General features: G+C 42.9%; 1 protein-coding gene across 4 annotated transcripts in view; it reads left to right on the top strand.

Annotated features, from left to right (window-relative positions):
• The window catches only part of ARHGAP17 (Rho GTPase activating protein 17), a 157,609-nt gene extending 147,221 nt beyond the window's left edge, over positions 1 to 10,388 (top strand). The window contains exons 21-22 of one of the 4 annotated variants that reach the window (XM_040356517.1): positions 4,333 to 4,366; positions 9,544 to 9,631. Coding sequence is in view for 2 of the 4 variants with exons in the window: in XM_040356515.1 (XP_040212449.1) it covers positions 9,544 to 9,656 (113 nt within the window). In the remaining 2 variants the exon portion in view is untranslated. Of the gene's footprint in view, positions 1 to 4,332; positions 4,367 to 7,172; positions 7,223 to 9,543 lie in introns of all 4 variants that reach the window. The other 3 variants (XM_040356518.1, XM_040356516.1, XM_040356515.1) reach the window with 3 other exon arrangements.
• Positions 10,389 to 15,809: the final 5,421 nt, after the last annotated feature.

The raw sequence follows: 15,809 nt of genomic DNA on the forward strand, positions 1-15,809 counted from the left end.
TCATCTGCACCCAGCACCAAATCTGCATTCCATCAGCACGATCCTGCACCATAGCAATAAACACTCCTGGGGAGCCGATTTATTTACCTGATACAAGAAAGTCCATTGATAGGGATAGCTACAGTGACTTGGGACTATTTAGTTCCCTCCTTGGGTTTATAGAAGCCCTGTTTATCCTTCTACATCATATTCTTTTAACTGTATTGTTAATTGCATTACATATTTAGGCTTACTGTTTAAAGCAGAGCCAACAATAAGCCAGATACCTTATCCTATAGCAGTAAAGATTGAGTTAGGAGGTATTTTCTGATTGGCTCTACAACTCATGATACATTAGTGTGATGGTCAGTGGGAAGAATGCTCCTTAAACTTGTGGTTGATGGGAAGAATTTCCCCCTTACAGATGGCTAAAAAGATCAATGGTGTCAGTGGGAACTTATCTGAGAGGAAGGAATTACTCACTGCTCAAGGAACCCCTAGCAACCCCTGAAGGAATCCTAGAGTTCAGTGGAACCCTGGTTGAGGAAACCCTGGTCTAAAACTATTGTAACTGTCGTTTTATTAAGACCCTGTCACCAGACCATCTCAACAAAAACATTCCCCTAAGGCCTCGTACAGACGACCGGACTGTTCGCTGAAATCGGTCCGCTGGACCGTTTTCAGCGGACATGTCCGGCCGGAGATTTCTGTCTGATGGTTGTACACACCATCAGACAGAAATCCGCGCGTACACCATCCGCGGTGACGTGGCGTCGCTGCGGCGACGTGCGCGGCCCTGGAAGTTCAATGCTTCCACGCTTGCGTCGAAGTGATTCGACGCATGCGAGGGATGGCGGCCGCTCGGACATGTACGGTGGTGAGTCTGTACAGATGACCGAACATGTCCTACGGACAGGATTCCAGCGGACATGTTTCTTAGCATGCTAAGAAACATTTGTCCGCTCGAAAACGGTCGGGTGGACAAATGTCCGCTGGAAACCTGTCCGCTCGGCCGTACAGACGACCGAACATGTCCGCGGACCAGTTTCAGCAGACATGTTCGGTCGTCTGTACGAGGCCTAAGATTATATGTGCATTTAACATTATATGCATGTTTTAACATGTAAAAGCTTCCCTTGTGTAGACATCCAAAGGCACAGACTGCTGCTGGGCCCCGCCATCATGGATGTGATGTCAACCGACTCAATTGACACATCGTAGTATTCCAATTCACTCCTCCCTCAGCTGCTACATAAAAGCTTATGTAGGAAGGTCAATGGAGGGGTGAAGGAGCTGGGCCAGCACATATAATAATTAGACACTCTCATAAAAATAGAGATATATCGTGTTAGAAGAGATTGGGCTGTGCTAGGAAAATGACTGTGGAATTTGGAAAGAAGTGAAACTTTCCAGTAAGTTCATAGGCACATTGTAAGTGAATAAAAAATGTATTGCATGAAGAATTGCGGTAAGGTACTATTTAAATTACAAATAGTTTTCTGTACCTTTACCTGCAAATTTTAAAGTTGGTGAAAGGGTCTCTTTAAAGTGCAACTCTAGACGGGAGGGGTCTACAGGCTGTGTAGTGATCCTATGGAAAAATGAACCAATGCTGTGGTTGCCATCATAGTTATCCTTTACTGCTTTCAGTCACTGACCGAAGACATGTATGCAGTTTGGGAGTCTCCAATTCAATGGCAACATATTTATTCTGGATCTTTAGTTTAAGGGCTCTTTCACACGGAGCGGACCGTTTCTGGGTCCGCTCCGTGTGTCCGCCAAAGCTCAGCGGGGATCCCCACTCAGCTGTCGGCAGATAGGGCGGTCCCCGCACACAGTGCAGGGACCGCCCTGTCTCTGCTCCGCTGTCCCCTATGGGGGACCGGATGCAGACGGACCGTCTGTCCGTCTGCATCCGGTCCGTTCCGCCGTACGGAAGAAAAATAGGGTTTCTTCCGTTCGGAAAAGCGGATCCCGACTGACGCGGAGGCTAGCGGATGCTCCATCCGCTAACGGACGCGTTCCCATAGGGATTCATTACAAGTCCGTTAACGGACTTGTAATGAGCGGACGAACGGTCCGCTAGTGTGAAAGGACCCTAAGAAGTAGAGAAGGAAGGATGACAGCCCCGATTTCTGGTTAAGAAGATATTGATAACAGTCCAGTATTTCTTTGGAGATGAGTTTGTTAGTAAGTCCCAGTCTGACTTCCAAAACGACAGGCCTACTCCTCAGTCTTCCCTGCACACTTAAAGCGGAAGTAAACCCATTCATAAAACAGTTTCAATTCCGGTACATGCTGGAAATGTAACACTACTATTTGGTTGTGCTCTCAACCAAACTGTCAAGCCATCCAATGGCTAGTGTCATATCTGATCACATGTGCAGCATCATGGCAGTTGTAGATTAAACAGAGGCAAATATGTCAGCTTCCTTGGCTGAAAATGATAGGGGGGTTTACTTCCACTTTAAGGGGCCATTTTTTTTTTTTTTTGTTTCAATATTTTTGAATTTTTTTTAGAGAAAGGTAACAAACCAAACGCCCACTCATGGTCCTTTTGCAGATGTATGGGGCCTTTATTAACACTTGGGGATACATATGCACATACATATGGATCAGACCCAATAACAAAGCATCCAATAGCATTGCTTAAACATGGTCTGCCCAGGGTTTCCCTTCACCTGCACACACTCGGTATTCCCCTGCACACATGCATTGATGGTATAAGGCATCACATCTTTCGTTTTGGGTGGCACACTGCTTTGGATATGCTGCACCCTGGTGGTAGAGCGGGATTTAGTTGGGATTTAGTTTGCATGGTAGTTGGCTGTTATTCACCTCACGTCTAGACACTCGCACCGATGTATGTGAATGGCACAGTAGTAATACCATATTGACAGCATTGCTGAAAACTTGTGCACACACTAGTGCATTAAAGCAGCAAGAGTCAGCCAATGGATTTCTTTCACGTACTTTTTTACATGTAAAGCCATCTAATGGTTGGCTGGTAAAGCACCTTTTCTGTACAAGTGTCTGTGCATCAGTTTTCTTAATTTTTCTAATTTTTGTTTGCATATGTCTGTTTTTTAATATATTTATTTCATCACCTTTTTTTTAATTACATTTTTAATGTTATGCTGTCATACATTTATGTACATGGAAGCACAAAGTTCTTTCATGTTTGTAGTCTGTAATAATAGTTGGTCACCTTCAACTGAACTTCTGTATTGTTAAGAGATTTTTAATATAATCTTCAAAAGCCCTTTCTTCAGCTCTGATGAGTGTCAGGAACATACCGCAGCACTTCTATCCACACAGGTAGAACAAACCCCTTAATCCAATCGCCATGGAATGTATAGATAATGTTAACATCTCTACCCCTGCTATTTGACAACAGTTCAGACCTTTAGTCATATAAATTTAAGGAATTAACGCCCAAGCAGACCTTCTGACACCAAAGAATAGGATGAGAGATGTACAAGTTGTGGAACCACTTTGTTCCACAACTTGTACATCTCTCATCCTATTCTTTGACGCTCAACATTTACACATTCCATGGTGATTGGATTAAGCTGTTGGTGCTTCTTGTGTAGATATAAATGCTGGGGTATCTTACCGATTTTCTGACGAGAAATGACCCCCCCATCGAATAATGCCCCTCCTGTACTGCGCTTGCGCAGTACGGAGCTGCCGAAAGTCTCTGAACATGAACAGCTGTACACGGCCCCTGCGCAAAGAAGACGACATTCTGCCACACGCTCCCGATGCGCATGCAACTCTGCAAGGGGCAGGTGTAATGTATTATTGATTGAACTCTGAAAGGGGCTGATGCCTACAGAAGAGGCCGTATTGTATCATGATGGGCAGAGCTGATACGATGGGGGTGGATTTCTCAAAGGGGCGAATGTATTATTGATTGATTATTGATTGTATCAGCTCTGCCAATCCTGATAAAATACGGCCTCTTCTGTAGGCATCCGCCCCTTGCAGAGTTCAATCAATAATACAACCGCCCCTTGCAGAGTTGCATGAGCATCAGGAACGTGCACTAGCATGTGGCAGAATGTCATCGTCTGTGCAGGCACCGTGCACAGCTGTTCATGTTCGGAGACTTTTCGTGGCTCAGTAGTGCTCTGTACTGCGCTGCGCAGTACAGGGCGGGCATTATTCGAAGGGGGTCATTTCTCGGCACAACACCGGCACTCGGAACCGAAGAAGTGGCTTGGAGAAGCTACAAATTGAATAGGACTAACTACTACTATATATACCATGACTTGGATATATGAGAGCCTTCACAGTCATAGTCTGTAATGTTTTTATCTTAACTACTTTAACAACACTGTCTATAAACAGGTGATAACATGAAAATGTAGCCGATATGCATGAGGTCAGTCCATTGTAAACTGATATTTTGGTTTATTGTAGAGGTTGGAGAGTTGCACCCCCCAACATTTGTGTGTCTTGTGGACTTGATAGATAAATTATTAAAAGTTTTTTGTAGGTTTTACAAAAAAAAAAAAAAAGGAAGAAGAGCAACACACAAAAATAAAATAAAAAAGGGGAAAGATGTGCAGTAAAGTGGACAGCAACTTTGCAATCCTGAACAGTGCTAAACAGCTTAAGACATGGAAATAAACCAAAATGCAGTCTTTGCATAACCAAGAATATATCTATTTCACTAGGCTGATTATCCCAATGATATGCAGTGCTCTACACCTTTAGTAAGTCTACACAATATACAGGCGGTAACACAATATTATATAATTATAATCATAACTACTAACACATCAGGAAAAATACCATGATCCCTACACATATAGTCAGTGCTGTCTTTAAGTCTGTGCATACCTGTCGCCCAGTATACCATCAGGGATATGTCAAGTGACCATACTTGCCTGGGATTGCAAGTACAAAAGCATGGGTCAAGTAAATTGTTTTACCTTTTAACACTGAAAAATCCAGAGACACTAATGCCCACCAAACTGTACCTATAACTAAAATATCACATATGGGTGGACTGACTCTTCAAGGGAGCCATCTTGTTAAGGAAACTAGTATTCAGTGGGGTTGATTTACTAAAACTGAAGAATGCAAAATCTGGTGCAGCTGTGCATAGCAACCAATCGGCTTCCAGGTTTTTTTGTTAAAGCTTAAAGGGGTTGTAAAGGTTTGTTTTTTATTTTCTAAACGGGTTCCTCTAAGCTAGTGCATTGTTGGTTCACTTACCTTTTCCTTCCTTCCATTTCCCTTCTAAATGTTTTTTTCTTTGTTTTCTTTGTCTGAATGTCTCACTTCCTGTTCCTCCTCGGTAAGGTGTTCAGTAAGCTGTTCTGACTGACTTTCCACCGCTCAGATGATGGTGGAAAGCTTACTGAGGAGAAACAGGAAGTGAGAAATTCAGACAAAGAAAAAAAACATTTAGAAGGGAAAAGGTAAGTGAACCAACAATGCACTAGCTTAGGCCTCGTACACACGATAGGTTAACCAGAGGACAACGGTCTGAAGGACCGTTTTCATCGGTCAAAACCGATCGTGTGTGGGCGCCATCGGTTATTTAACCATTTGTTAAAAAAAAGCCAACTTGCTTTAAAATTAACCTATGGATTCCTAACCCATAGGTCAAAACCGATCGTTAGTAGGCACGACCATCGGTTAAAAATCCACGCATGCTCAGAATCAAGTCGACGCATGCTTGGAAGCATTGAACTTCGTTTTTTTCAGCACGTCATTGTGTTTTACGTCACCGCGTTCTGACACGATCGGTTATTTAACCTATGGTGTGTAGGCGTGACGGACCATCAGTCAGCTTCATCGGTTAACCTATGACAACGGCTCTGGTTAACCTATCGTGTGTACAAGGCTTCAAAGGAACCTATTTAGAAAATAAAAAAACCTTTACGACCCCTTTAATTGAACAAGCGGACGTTGGAAGCTAATTGGCTACCAATTGCACTCTCCAGTTTTAGTAAATCGTCCCCCAGACCATGTCATCGTAAAAACTTGTAACTACTCTAGTACACTTTTTGAAAAAAAAAAAAATCCTACAAAACTGCCAACTTCGACAGTTTTTTTTTCTTAAAGGTATTAAAGGTATTAAAGGTATTTCTTAAAGCTAAGGTATTTGCTGGCTGTGCATTGAAGACATACAATTATTACAAATAATAGCCATTTTAAATTAGGAACTTTCTCAATTAAATATTCAGGCCTTGAATATTAAAAGGGGAAAGTCATAAGGGACTTTTGTGGGTCCTTTTAAAGAACACCTTTGGGCTAAATGCCTTTTAAGTAAGATGAAAGTTATTTTTCCAGCAACAATGTGAATTTTTTTGTTCAAAGTGGAACTACAACCAGAAAAGTTTTTCTTTTAGATAGTTAGGAAGCTACCGAGAGAGAGAGAGGTGTCGCCATTGGGAAGACTTGCAAGAAAGGAAGTGGAGAAAGCTAAAAGTTGAGTTACTGGAACAGGAAGTGAAAGGAAATACCATAGAGTTCACCTGTGCTGGTGATGACTGTCAAACGTGGGATTTCTACTCCCTTTAAGAAGATTTTCTTTAACTTCCTGCTGTGTCCGGGCAAAAAGGGAGGGTGAAACTGTGGATTTATTTGGCAATGGCTGTCCTAGGTGGGATTATCTTGGACTTCCTTTTGGGTATACACAGAAAGTGAGGGTAGATCTCCCCAGTGGTAGTACAAACTTAACAGAGCATCTAGCAATTCTCCACTTTATTCTAAACTTGGAATACAACTTTAAGAATCCTTGATGGTTCCGTATTTCTCTTTCACAGGGCAACACCAATAAATAATATACAACGGTATGTTTGTTTGCTCATAGCAACCAATCATCTCCTTTCCTTTAGATATTTTTAGAACGATATAGATGAAAGAAATGAAAAACCTGATTGCTTACTAAAAGCAGCAGAAGCAGTAGTGCCTTAAGCCTCTTTGCAGGCAGCCATTTTGTCTTGTGAATCGGTATGTCAAGGATAGGTAGCCAATCTGTTCCCTGTGAGGACTACCCTGTGCCATGTTCCTCATGGTTATTCTAATTCCTTTTAAAAATTGGTTGAATATTTAGCTTTGCCAAAAAGATGGCTGCCTAACGTCAGAGCAGGTAGCTGAAAAAAAATGATTTGGCTTAACATGTTTCCCTGTATCAGATTTCTAACTTTAAACAATTTTATTGACCAACTCAGATGTTTGATGGGGCTTTATCAGTAAACACTGACTTTGGAAAATGTCAATGGTAAGGAACGAGGCACGTGATTGGCCAAAACATGCATTCATCTGACACCCTCCAATCATGATTTCTGTCACTTGTGCTGGGTACTAACTGTATGTGGCCCTAACCAGGCTTGTATGCACTCACTAATACAGCATGTGGGCTCCCTGGGGGTGTGGCTTGCTTCCTTCTAGACTGCGTGATTGTCACGTGGAACACAAGAGCACACAGGCTGCTGTGATTAAACCTGCCCAGGTTTGTGTTATGATGTTGTCATTGTACTACTTGTAGCTTGCTGTCTCTGCAGGGAGCAGTATGATCTTCTAGGTCTCGGTCTAAAGTATTGTCCCCGACATGTCTGGTTCCAGACTGGATTTACGATTCACATATGATTTTAATTACCACATTAACCACAATAAATCCTTTGCTATTTTTGAAAGATTATGCTCTTTATGTGAGGTCCATTAAAAAGACTTGTCACCTTCACACACAATGTGCAGCCATTTTGATGCGGTCTAAGCTTGAAGGGGTACTAGTTACATCAAGTAGACAAAGCATAGACTCCCTTCTGTATAAGTGGAAGCTAAAGCTTCCTCTGGCTAGGGCAAACTAGTGTACAGTTCACAGCTGTCATTCTTCAAACACAGTTTAGAAAATTAAAAGCCAACATCTGATTGGCTGCTATGTTCAACATCAGCATTTCTAATCATGGGGCTTGCTATTTTTTTGGGTCTCTTGCACCAGCCAATAAAATGGCAGACGAAAGTGTGTGTAGGCCACAGGTCCGCTTTACATTGCACTTATAGGCTTAAAAGAGGGAGGTGCTAATGGAAGGGTTTTGAAGCGAAGTGGAGTGAGACTGGATTAAGTTTAAGTCTACAAAGAGTTTTTCATATAAGATGGGAACACAAGGAAGGGGGGATGAGTAGTGTCGAGCAGGGCTGTCTTAATGAGAGGGCACACCTGGGCACTGCCCAGGGGCCCCAGCTGCATGAGGGGCCCCCTGCACTTTCCCCAAACCAGTTGGTCCTTGAGCCCATGCTGCCCCGAAATTGGGGGCCCCATGATGGTACTGAGAGTGATAGATACACAGGGGGGGGGGCAGTCTACCTCCTACCTACTCGATGTCTGTTTACATGCACTGTCACCATTGTAGGGGCCCCAGAGCATTACTTTTCCCAGGGGCCCATGATGCTATTAAGACGGCCCTGGTGTCGAGGTGAAGTCAAGATCTAGAAGGCTGGAAATAAGCCCAGAGAGGAGTTGGGGGGGGGGGGGTGATATAGTTATGATTTTTTGATTAAGTGTTTGTTGTATTAAAGTGGAGGTTCACCCAAAAACTAAATTTTTAACATTAGATTGAGGCTCATTTTGTGAAGGGGAATCGGGTGTTTTTTTTTTTAAATCGAAGCAGTACTTACCGTTTTAGAGATAGATCTTCTCCGCCGCTTCCGGGTATGGGCTGCAGGACTGGGCGTTCCTATTTGATTGACAGGCTTCCGACGGTCGCATACAGCGAGTCACGATTTTCTGAAAGTAGCCGAACGTCGGTGCGCAGGCACCGTATAGAGCCGCACCGACGTTCGGCTACTCATGACGCGATGTATGCGACCGTCGGAAGCCTGTCAATCAAATAGGAACGCCCAGTCCCGCAGCCCATACCCAGAAGCGGCGGAGAAGATCTATCTCTAAAACGGTAAGTACTGCTTAGATTTAAAAAAAAAAACTACCCGATTCCCCTAGACAAAATGAGCCTCAATCTAATGTTAAAAATTGTTTTTCGGGTGAACTCCCGCTTTAAATTATATTATTGAGACGTGTCTCAATATCTCCTATTTTTTTTTATTTTTATGGAATCTTGAATATATAAAAAAAATTAATAAAGATATTGAAAAAAAAAAAAAAAAGAGAGGAAGGTGCTGTAACCCATTCCAACCAGTGAATCAAGATTTTTGGGACAAACTAAAGAAAGCTAAAAACTCATTGGTTGGTACTGGTTACAGTACATTCGACAATGTAAAAATATTTTTTTTTAAGGTGAGATATTTGAGATATGATATCAAATACAGAATTTTATCTTGATCTGTAGGTGGTATTAAATGGAGGGTTGAGGTACTGTAGAATGTTTGTATTCCACAGTAACGCATGCTGGCCGTCGTGTGCCTACCCCCTTTTTTTTAAAGCAAAAATCTTGTAAATGCATTTTAAATTGGTACAGATACATTTCTGTCCAGCCTTATAGGGATTGAACACGTCTCCTTTCTGAATTGTATGTATTTTGATATAATGAACATTTTTTTTTTTTTCTTTTCCTTGTTTTGCTTCCTCTTTTTTTCTCTTTCCAGAACCAATACTAGCACAGCCTGTCGCTGATTCGGTGTACCCAGTCCCCATTACAGACCCTTCTCAGTTGATGGTCGCCCTTCTCGATGCCGAAGCGGAGAGCACTGCTTTGTAAAAAAAGACAGAGTCGTCTGCACTCCCAAGACGCAGACAATCCAGCCCTGCTGACCCTTCTAAGGTTGTCGTGTCAAGACCCAACAGTGAGAAGCTTTTACTGTCAGTCGTTTTTGTTGGAAGATAACTTTAAAGTTTGAATGACCTGATGTGTCTTGCCTTTGAGGATCGCGCAACCCTGGCTGCAGGGACTGATCGGACAAATCCCTTCAATATCTACTTATTTTATGCCACTAGTAATAAAAAGTATTTAGCTGTATGGAATAGAAACTTCTACAGACATTCCACCACCACAGTTAAATGAGTTTCTATCCTTGTTATGAACCTTTTGGGTGCCAGTCGGGATTGAACTGCCACTGTAGTAGGAATGGGACTGCATATTGCACGTACCTTTTACATATACCGGTTTTCATAATAAACCTTTAGGCTTTAATATTCAATCAGAGGTTGAGGACGTGTTGACTGATGCTATAAGAATTACTAACGTCATAGGCACATAGTTTTTTTTGGGAACTGCTGGTTTTCAGTTACCATCTGTAGGGTAGAAACCTGGAAATGCACACTCCCTTATCGGGCACATTTGTAAGCGAAGGGGAAAAGAATTGTAAAATGAAGCTGTTCTTTGTTGAAGGCTGCGTTTGCTGGACTTGGAAACGGCCTATGGGCTTTCTATAAAGGAAAAAAAAAAACTTGCTGCTGAAACCCTATTAAAACTGAGAATATTTTTCCCTGATCTTTTTTTGTTCATTTTCTACATAGATATCCATAAAATTTACACAGAGGCCAGGTATGATTTCTGAAAGGCAATTGACAATGTTGAGCTGAGCAATCAGATACTTCTATTTCATTTCAAAACGTATTTGGAAAACAATCAGCTGAACTCCAGGAATTCAGCCACTATGTAAATTGTGCTGGTATACTGTGGGGTTGATTTACTAAAACTAGAGTGTGCAAAATCTGGTGCAGCTGCGCATGGTAGCCAATGAGCTTCCAACGTCTCTTATGTTCAAATAAGCTTTGACAGAAAAAAAAAATGGAAGCTGATTGGTTTCTATGCAGAGCTGCACCAGATTTTGCACACTCCAGTTTTAGTAAATCAACCCTTATGAGTTTAGTCCAACGGGATGCATGCCACCCTGTGCACTTATCTGTTTAATTTACATCTTACCATTTTATGAAGCTCCGGCAGTGCAACTATCACTACACTCCCTACGCTTTGACAGGAGAGACGTTGTATTCTCCCACATATCTCTGCTCACCCCACCCCTCCACTCTTCATTCACAGAAGCCTTTGTATTTTGTGAATGCATTCATTTAATACAAAGCACTCTGTGATTGGGCAAGGGGAGGAGTGGCTACAGCAGCTGCATGCAAGTAGCATGCTCAGTAGCTGAGACCACAGGGTCCAGTTTCAAAACTCCGGAAGCATAAGCATAGTTGTACTCCTGGCATTCAGAAAAAAAGTAAACTGTAAGAGTTATCTCTCTCGACTTATGTCCACAAGGTGGCATGCACCTCGTTAAAGTCCAGCTTTAATGTTACAGACATGTTCCAACATTTTAACGCAGAGATTAGTGTTTGTGAACCCTAAATGCCATACAATTGTCTTAATCCCTTAAAGAGGAAGTAAACCCTGATGGGATTTACTTCCCTCCCCCCCTTACAAAGTAAAAGCATAATGGGCTAGTATGCATCGCATGTGGCACTTACCTGCAAACGAAGCCTGCATGTCCCTGCTGGTGGCCGCATCCATCTTCGCCCCTCTTCCTTCTGGGGCCGTGGACTATGGCTCTGTGACTGGCCGAAGCCACGTGATGTCACTACCGCGCAGGGGGCAGTCAGTCACGGCACTTGCTAGTGAAGAAAATGCACAGAGGTCAGTTTCTTCACAGCATATGCGCCAATTACATAATCGGCGCACTACAAGGTAGATATCTCCTAAACAGCGCACGTTTAGGAGATATTTCCAATACCTATAGGTGAGATTTATTCTAGGCTTACCTATAGGTAAAAGCGACAATCGGGGGTTTACAACCACTTTAAATTGGAAGGTAAGCCAAAATTTTACTTTGGCACCATTTTTAATCATTTTGTTGTAGAACATGTGACAAAATGGTCCCCTTTCCAATGCTAAACATAACCCAACATAGTACCTGGCAAATGCACATGTGTGTACTGAGCTCAGTGCTATGGAGGTGCTTGGCAGTAGATAAAGATGCCAGCCAATGCCCCCTTTTGCTGCTTGTATGAACAGAGCCTGTTTCTCAACAAAAAATTATTTTGTTACAATAAAGCCAGTTGGAAGGTAAGAACTAGTGTGTGTTTTCTATCTGCTACAAGTATCCTGCACATAAAAGAAATATCTAGTTTTACACCAGCGATCACACAAATTTATTCCATACGTGACATCATTTTTAAATAGTGCTACTGTATCGTGCAAGACAAATAAGCTGGTCTTGACAGAGAGGACGTCTTGTGATTAGACAAGAGCTGTCACTTTAATATATCGGGAGTCTACGTTCTCTGGAAAAGCTGTGATTTCAGTCACCAGATTCCACCAATCCTTTTTATTGTACATTATAAAAGGAAGGAAGAGAAGCATCTGGCTCCCAGGAACAACAGTTCAGATATAGTTTAGGCTACTATGTTGAGTAGGCCTTTTTTTAATCTCGGTTGTTAAAGTGGTAGAATGTGCAGCAAGCATTGACATTTTTTTATTATTATTTTATTTTTATTTTTTTAAGGCTTTAGGGTACTCACCGTCTTCATTTCATGATTGCTGAATGCCACTGCCTAATGGGAGTGCAAACTGTAAGTTTAATCCTTCCCCGCCAGAGGAATTTCATGAACTTCCCGCTCATATGATTACTGTGATTGGCTGTCACGTTGATCAGGGACCCATATTTCTGACTCCCAATCAGGAGTATAATTAGGAACTGTTTTAATACTTTATTATTTATTTAGGTTTCTTAACCCAACAATTGACAAATGCAAAAAAAGAATAAAAATGTACAAATATTTTGACACAACAAGGGATATCATCTTGCTACTATTTTCCCTTAGGCCCCTTTCACATTGGGACGTTTTTCATGCGGTACAGCGCTAAAAAAAGCGATGCGCTAGCAGGAACGCTCCAAAAGTCCTGCTAGCCGCATCTTTACCGCAGTATAGGAGCGGTGTGTTCACCGCTCCTATACCGCGCCTTCCCATTGAAATCAATGGGAAAGCGCAGTAATACCGCCACAACGCGGGCGGTATTAACCCTTTTTCGGCCGCTAGCGGGGGTTAAAACCTCACCGCTAGCGGCCGAATATCGCGGTAAACACGATGGTATAGCCGCGCTACAAATAGCGCGGCTATACCGTCACCGCGGCTGACGCTTCAGTGTGAAGCCAGCTTAGAGCTGGTTCACACTGCGGCGGCACGACTTTGAGGGCTACTCTGCAAGTCGTCCTGAAGACGACTTCAGAGGCGATTAGCAAAATGACTTCTGTATAGAAGTCAATGCAAATCGCCCCGTGCCGCCCCCGAAGTCGTACAAGAACCTTTTTCTAAGTCGGAGCGACTTGCGTTGCTCCTATTAGAATGGTTCTATTGCATAGAATGGGACGCGACTCGTCTGGCGGCTGAGCCGCCCGACGAGTCGCCCCAGTGTGAACCGGCTCTAAGGCTATTCCCTCCTACCCCCTTCCCACCCTCCCTACCCCATCCTTCATACGTGTACTTTCCTTATGGTTGCCTAACAGAGGAAGAAAATGGACCACACAAGAGAACTCAGTGCAGTCTGAAGTTATTAGAAGAGGGGACCTTCCAGGGTCTAGAAATGGTGTAAATAAAGACCAAGGAAGAGGAATAAGAGAGAAGGAAAACAGGACAAATAGACCAAGGAAGAACGATAAAAGAGAGGGAAATAGGGCCTTGGAGGACCAGGGCAGATAACATCACCGGCCCCCCTACAGAGGGCAACCCCCAACCAAGGTCCCCACATCCTCACAAATTTCCCATAGTTGCCCTGTCTAGTGAGCCCCAGTCTTTCGCCATAAATTGTCGAGTTAATGGTCGCTACCCAGTTTTCTACCAACGGAGGGACGTGTGCCTGCCATTTCTGGGCAATTATCTTGCGTGCCTGAAATAGGCATCTCAATACAGCTTCCAGATTACCTGGTGGGACTCTGTTTTCCTCCATACACCCTAGGAGGAACTGTTAGTTACTGTAGGGTCACAGTGCTGGGGGCACCCAATAGAGTTTGCTCCCATCACAAAACAGTTGTGTATAAATGCAACAGCTTGGAATAAGGCCCATCTCTGTGTCACCACATATTGGTGTACGGCAGTGGTAAAGCATTAAATAAGTAGTTGGTTGGGCCTCTGTTGACAGGATTGGCCTTCCATCAGTTTGAGACGCTTCTAAAATTATTCAAAATGAATTAATGGGTACTGTGGCCTGACCTGCTTGCTGTTTTGCAATGCCATAGACATCTATGTTATTGCAATATCTGTTTGAAGTGAACGAAAGCCCGTCGACACAGCAAAACGCTTAGTAAAAGCTTTGATTTCAGTGTAAGAAGTTCTGGTAGACAGCAGGTTTTCTGCTGACACATACAGTATTAAATTCTTAGTAAATACTTGATGAATATTATTTTATAAGTCTTAGCATTTGGCCTCTTAGATAAACCTAGAAAAACTAGAGGTCAGTTTATAAAATGAAAAGTGACATTTGCAAATTTATGTAAAAGTTTCAGTAGATGACCAGAGCTAAAGGCTTCCAGCACATGGCTGTACAGTGTGCAGAGCCTGTGTAAGCATTCTCCCAGGACACCAACCTATAGTAGCCCGTTAAGAATTAGAAGATGCAACTATTATGTGCCAGGGGTTGCATAAAGCATCCACATGGATGTATGATGAGAACTAACATTTATCAAGTGCCTGCGCAGGTGCTTTACGCAACCGCAACACATAACTGCGTGCAGCCGCCTCCTTTGATTCATGTCAATGGGATGCTGTATGCGGTTGCAGCAGATCCTGGGAGAATGCTCTATGGCTGTGTGCATTAAGCTAACAATACTTTTGCATACAGCAGATTTTCATTATGATATCTGAAGGATCAAATACAATTGGCCTCTATTCAGCCTATAATGTCTGATCACGGGGAGCATTGGTCACCATGATGGAATGTAAATACTTTGTTAAATACTTCGGAACGCTGTACAGGTGTGGACCACTACATACAAGATTTGGAATGTTATTTTTGTATGGATAAGGTAAATTTGACATTAGCTTTACCATTTATATATCGGAGATATAAAACCTTTTTTTTTTTTTTTTTTTTAAACAGCTAATTTTGAGCCCCCCCCCCCCCTCCCCTCCTTCTTCTCCTTTTCCTTCATCTTTACTGGGGCCATGTTGGAACGTATCCGATTGTAGACCTGTTTGTGTTGTCCACAGCAAAGACTGCCCCTTCCGAGTTTCGGGCACAATGTGAAAGGACACAACCTTCAGGCATGCTTGGCCTCATTAAAATGTCTTAGTTGAGAATCGCCTGCAATTTTGTTGTCCATTCAAAAGAATGGCCGATTGGCTGGCCAAAATAAACCAAGGCCATTCTTTGCTCAAACATTCTAAGCCAGGGGTCCTCAAACTTTTTAAACAGGGGGCCAGCTCACGGTCCCTCAGACTGTTGGGGGGCCGGACTATAGTTTAAAAAAATATAAACTAATTCCCCCCCCCATTACAGACTCCTCTCTCTATCACAGACTCCTCTCTCTATCACAGACTCCTCTCTCTATCACAGACTCCTCTCTCTATCACAGACTCCTCTCTCTATCACAGACTCCTCTCTCTATCACAGACTGCTCTCTCTATCACAGACTGCTCTCTCTATCACAGACTGCTCTCTCTATCACAGACTGCTCTCTCTATCACAGACTGCTCTCTCTATCACAGACTGCTCTCTCTATCACAGACTGCTCTCTCTATCACAGACTGCTCTCTCTATCACAGACTCCTCTCTCTATCACAGACTGCTCTCTCTATCACAGACTGCTCTCTCTATCACAGACTGCTCTCTCCCCCTAGACTCCTCTCTATTAAGGATGAGCTCTGGCGTGTTTGCATAGAACACGTGCAGAGCCCGCCAGGAAGTGTGCACGGCGCT

This window comes from Rana temporaria, chromosome 6, assembly GCF_905171775.1.
Source record: "Rana temporaria chromosome 6, aRanTem1.1, whole genome shotgun sequence".
Taxonomy (NCBI): Eukaryota; Metazoa; Chordata; class Amphibia; order Anura; family Ranidae; genus Rana; species Rana temporaria.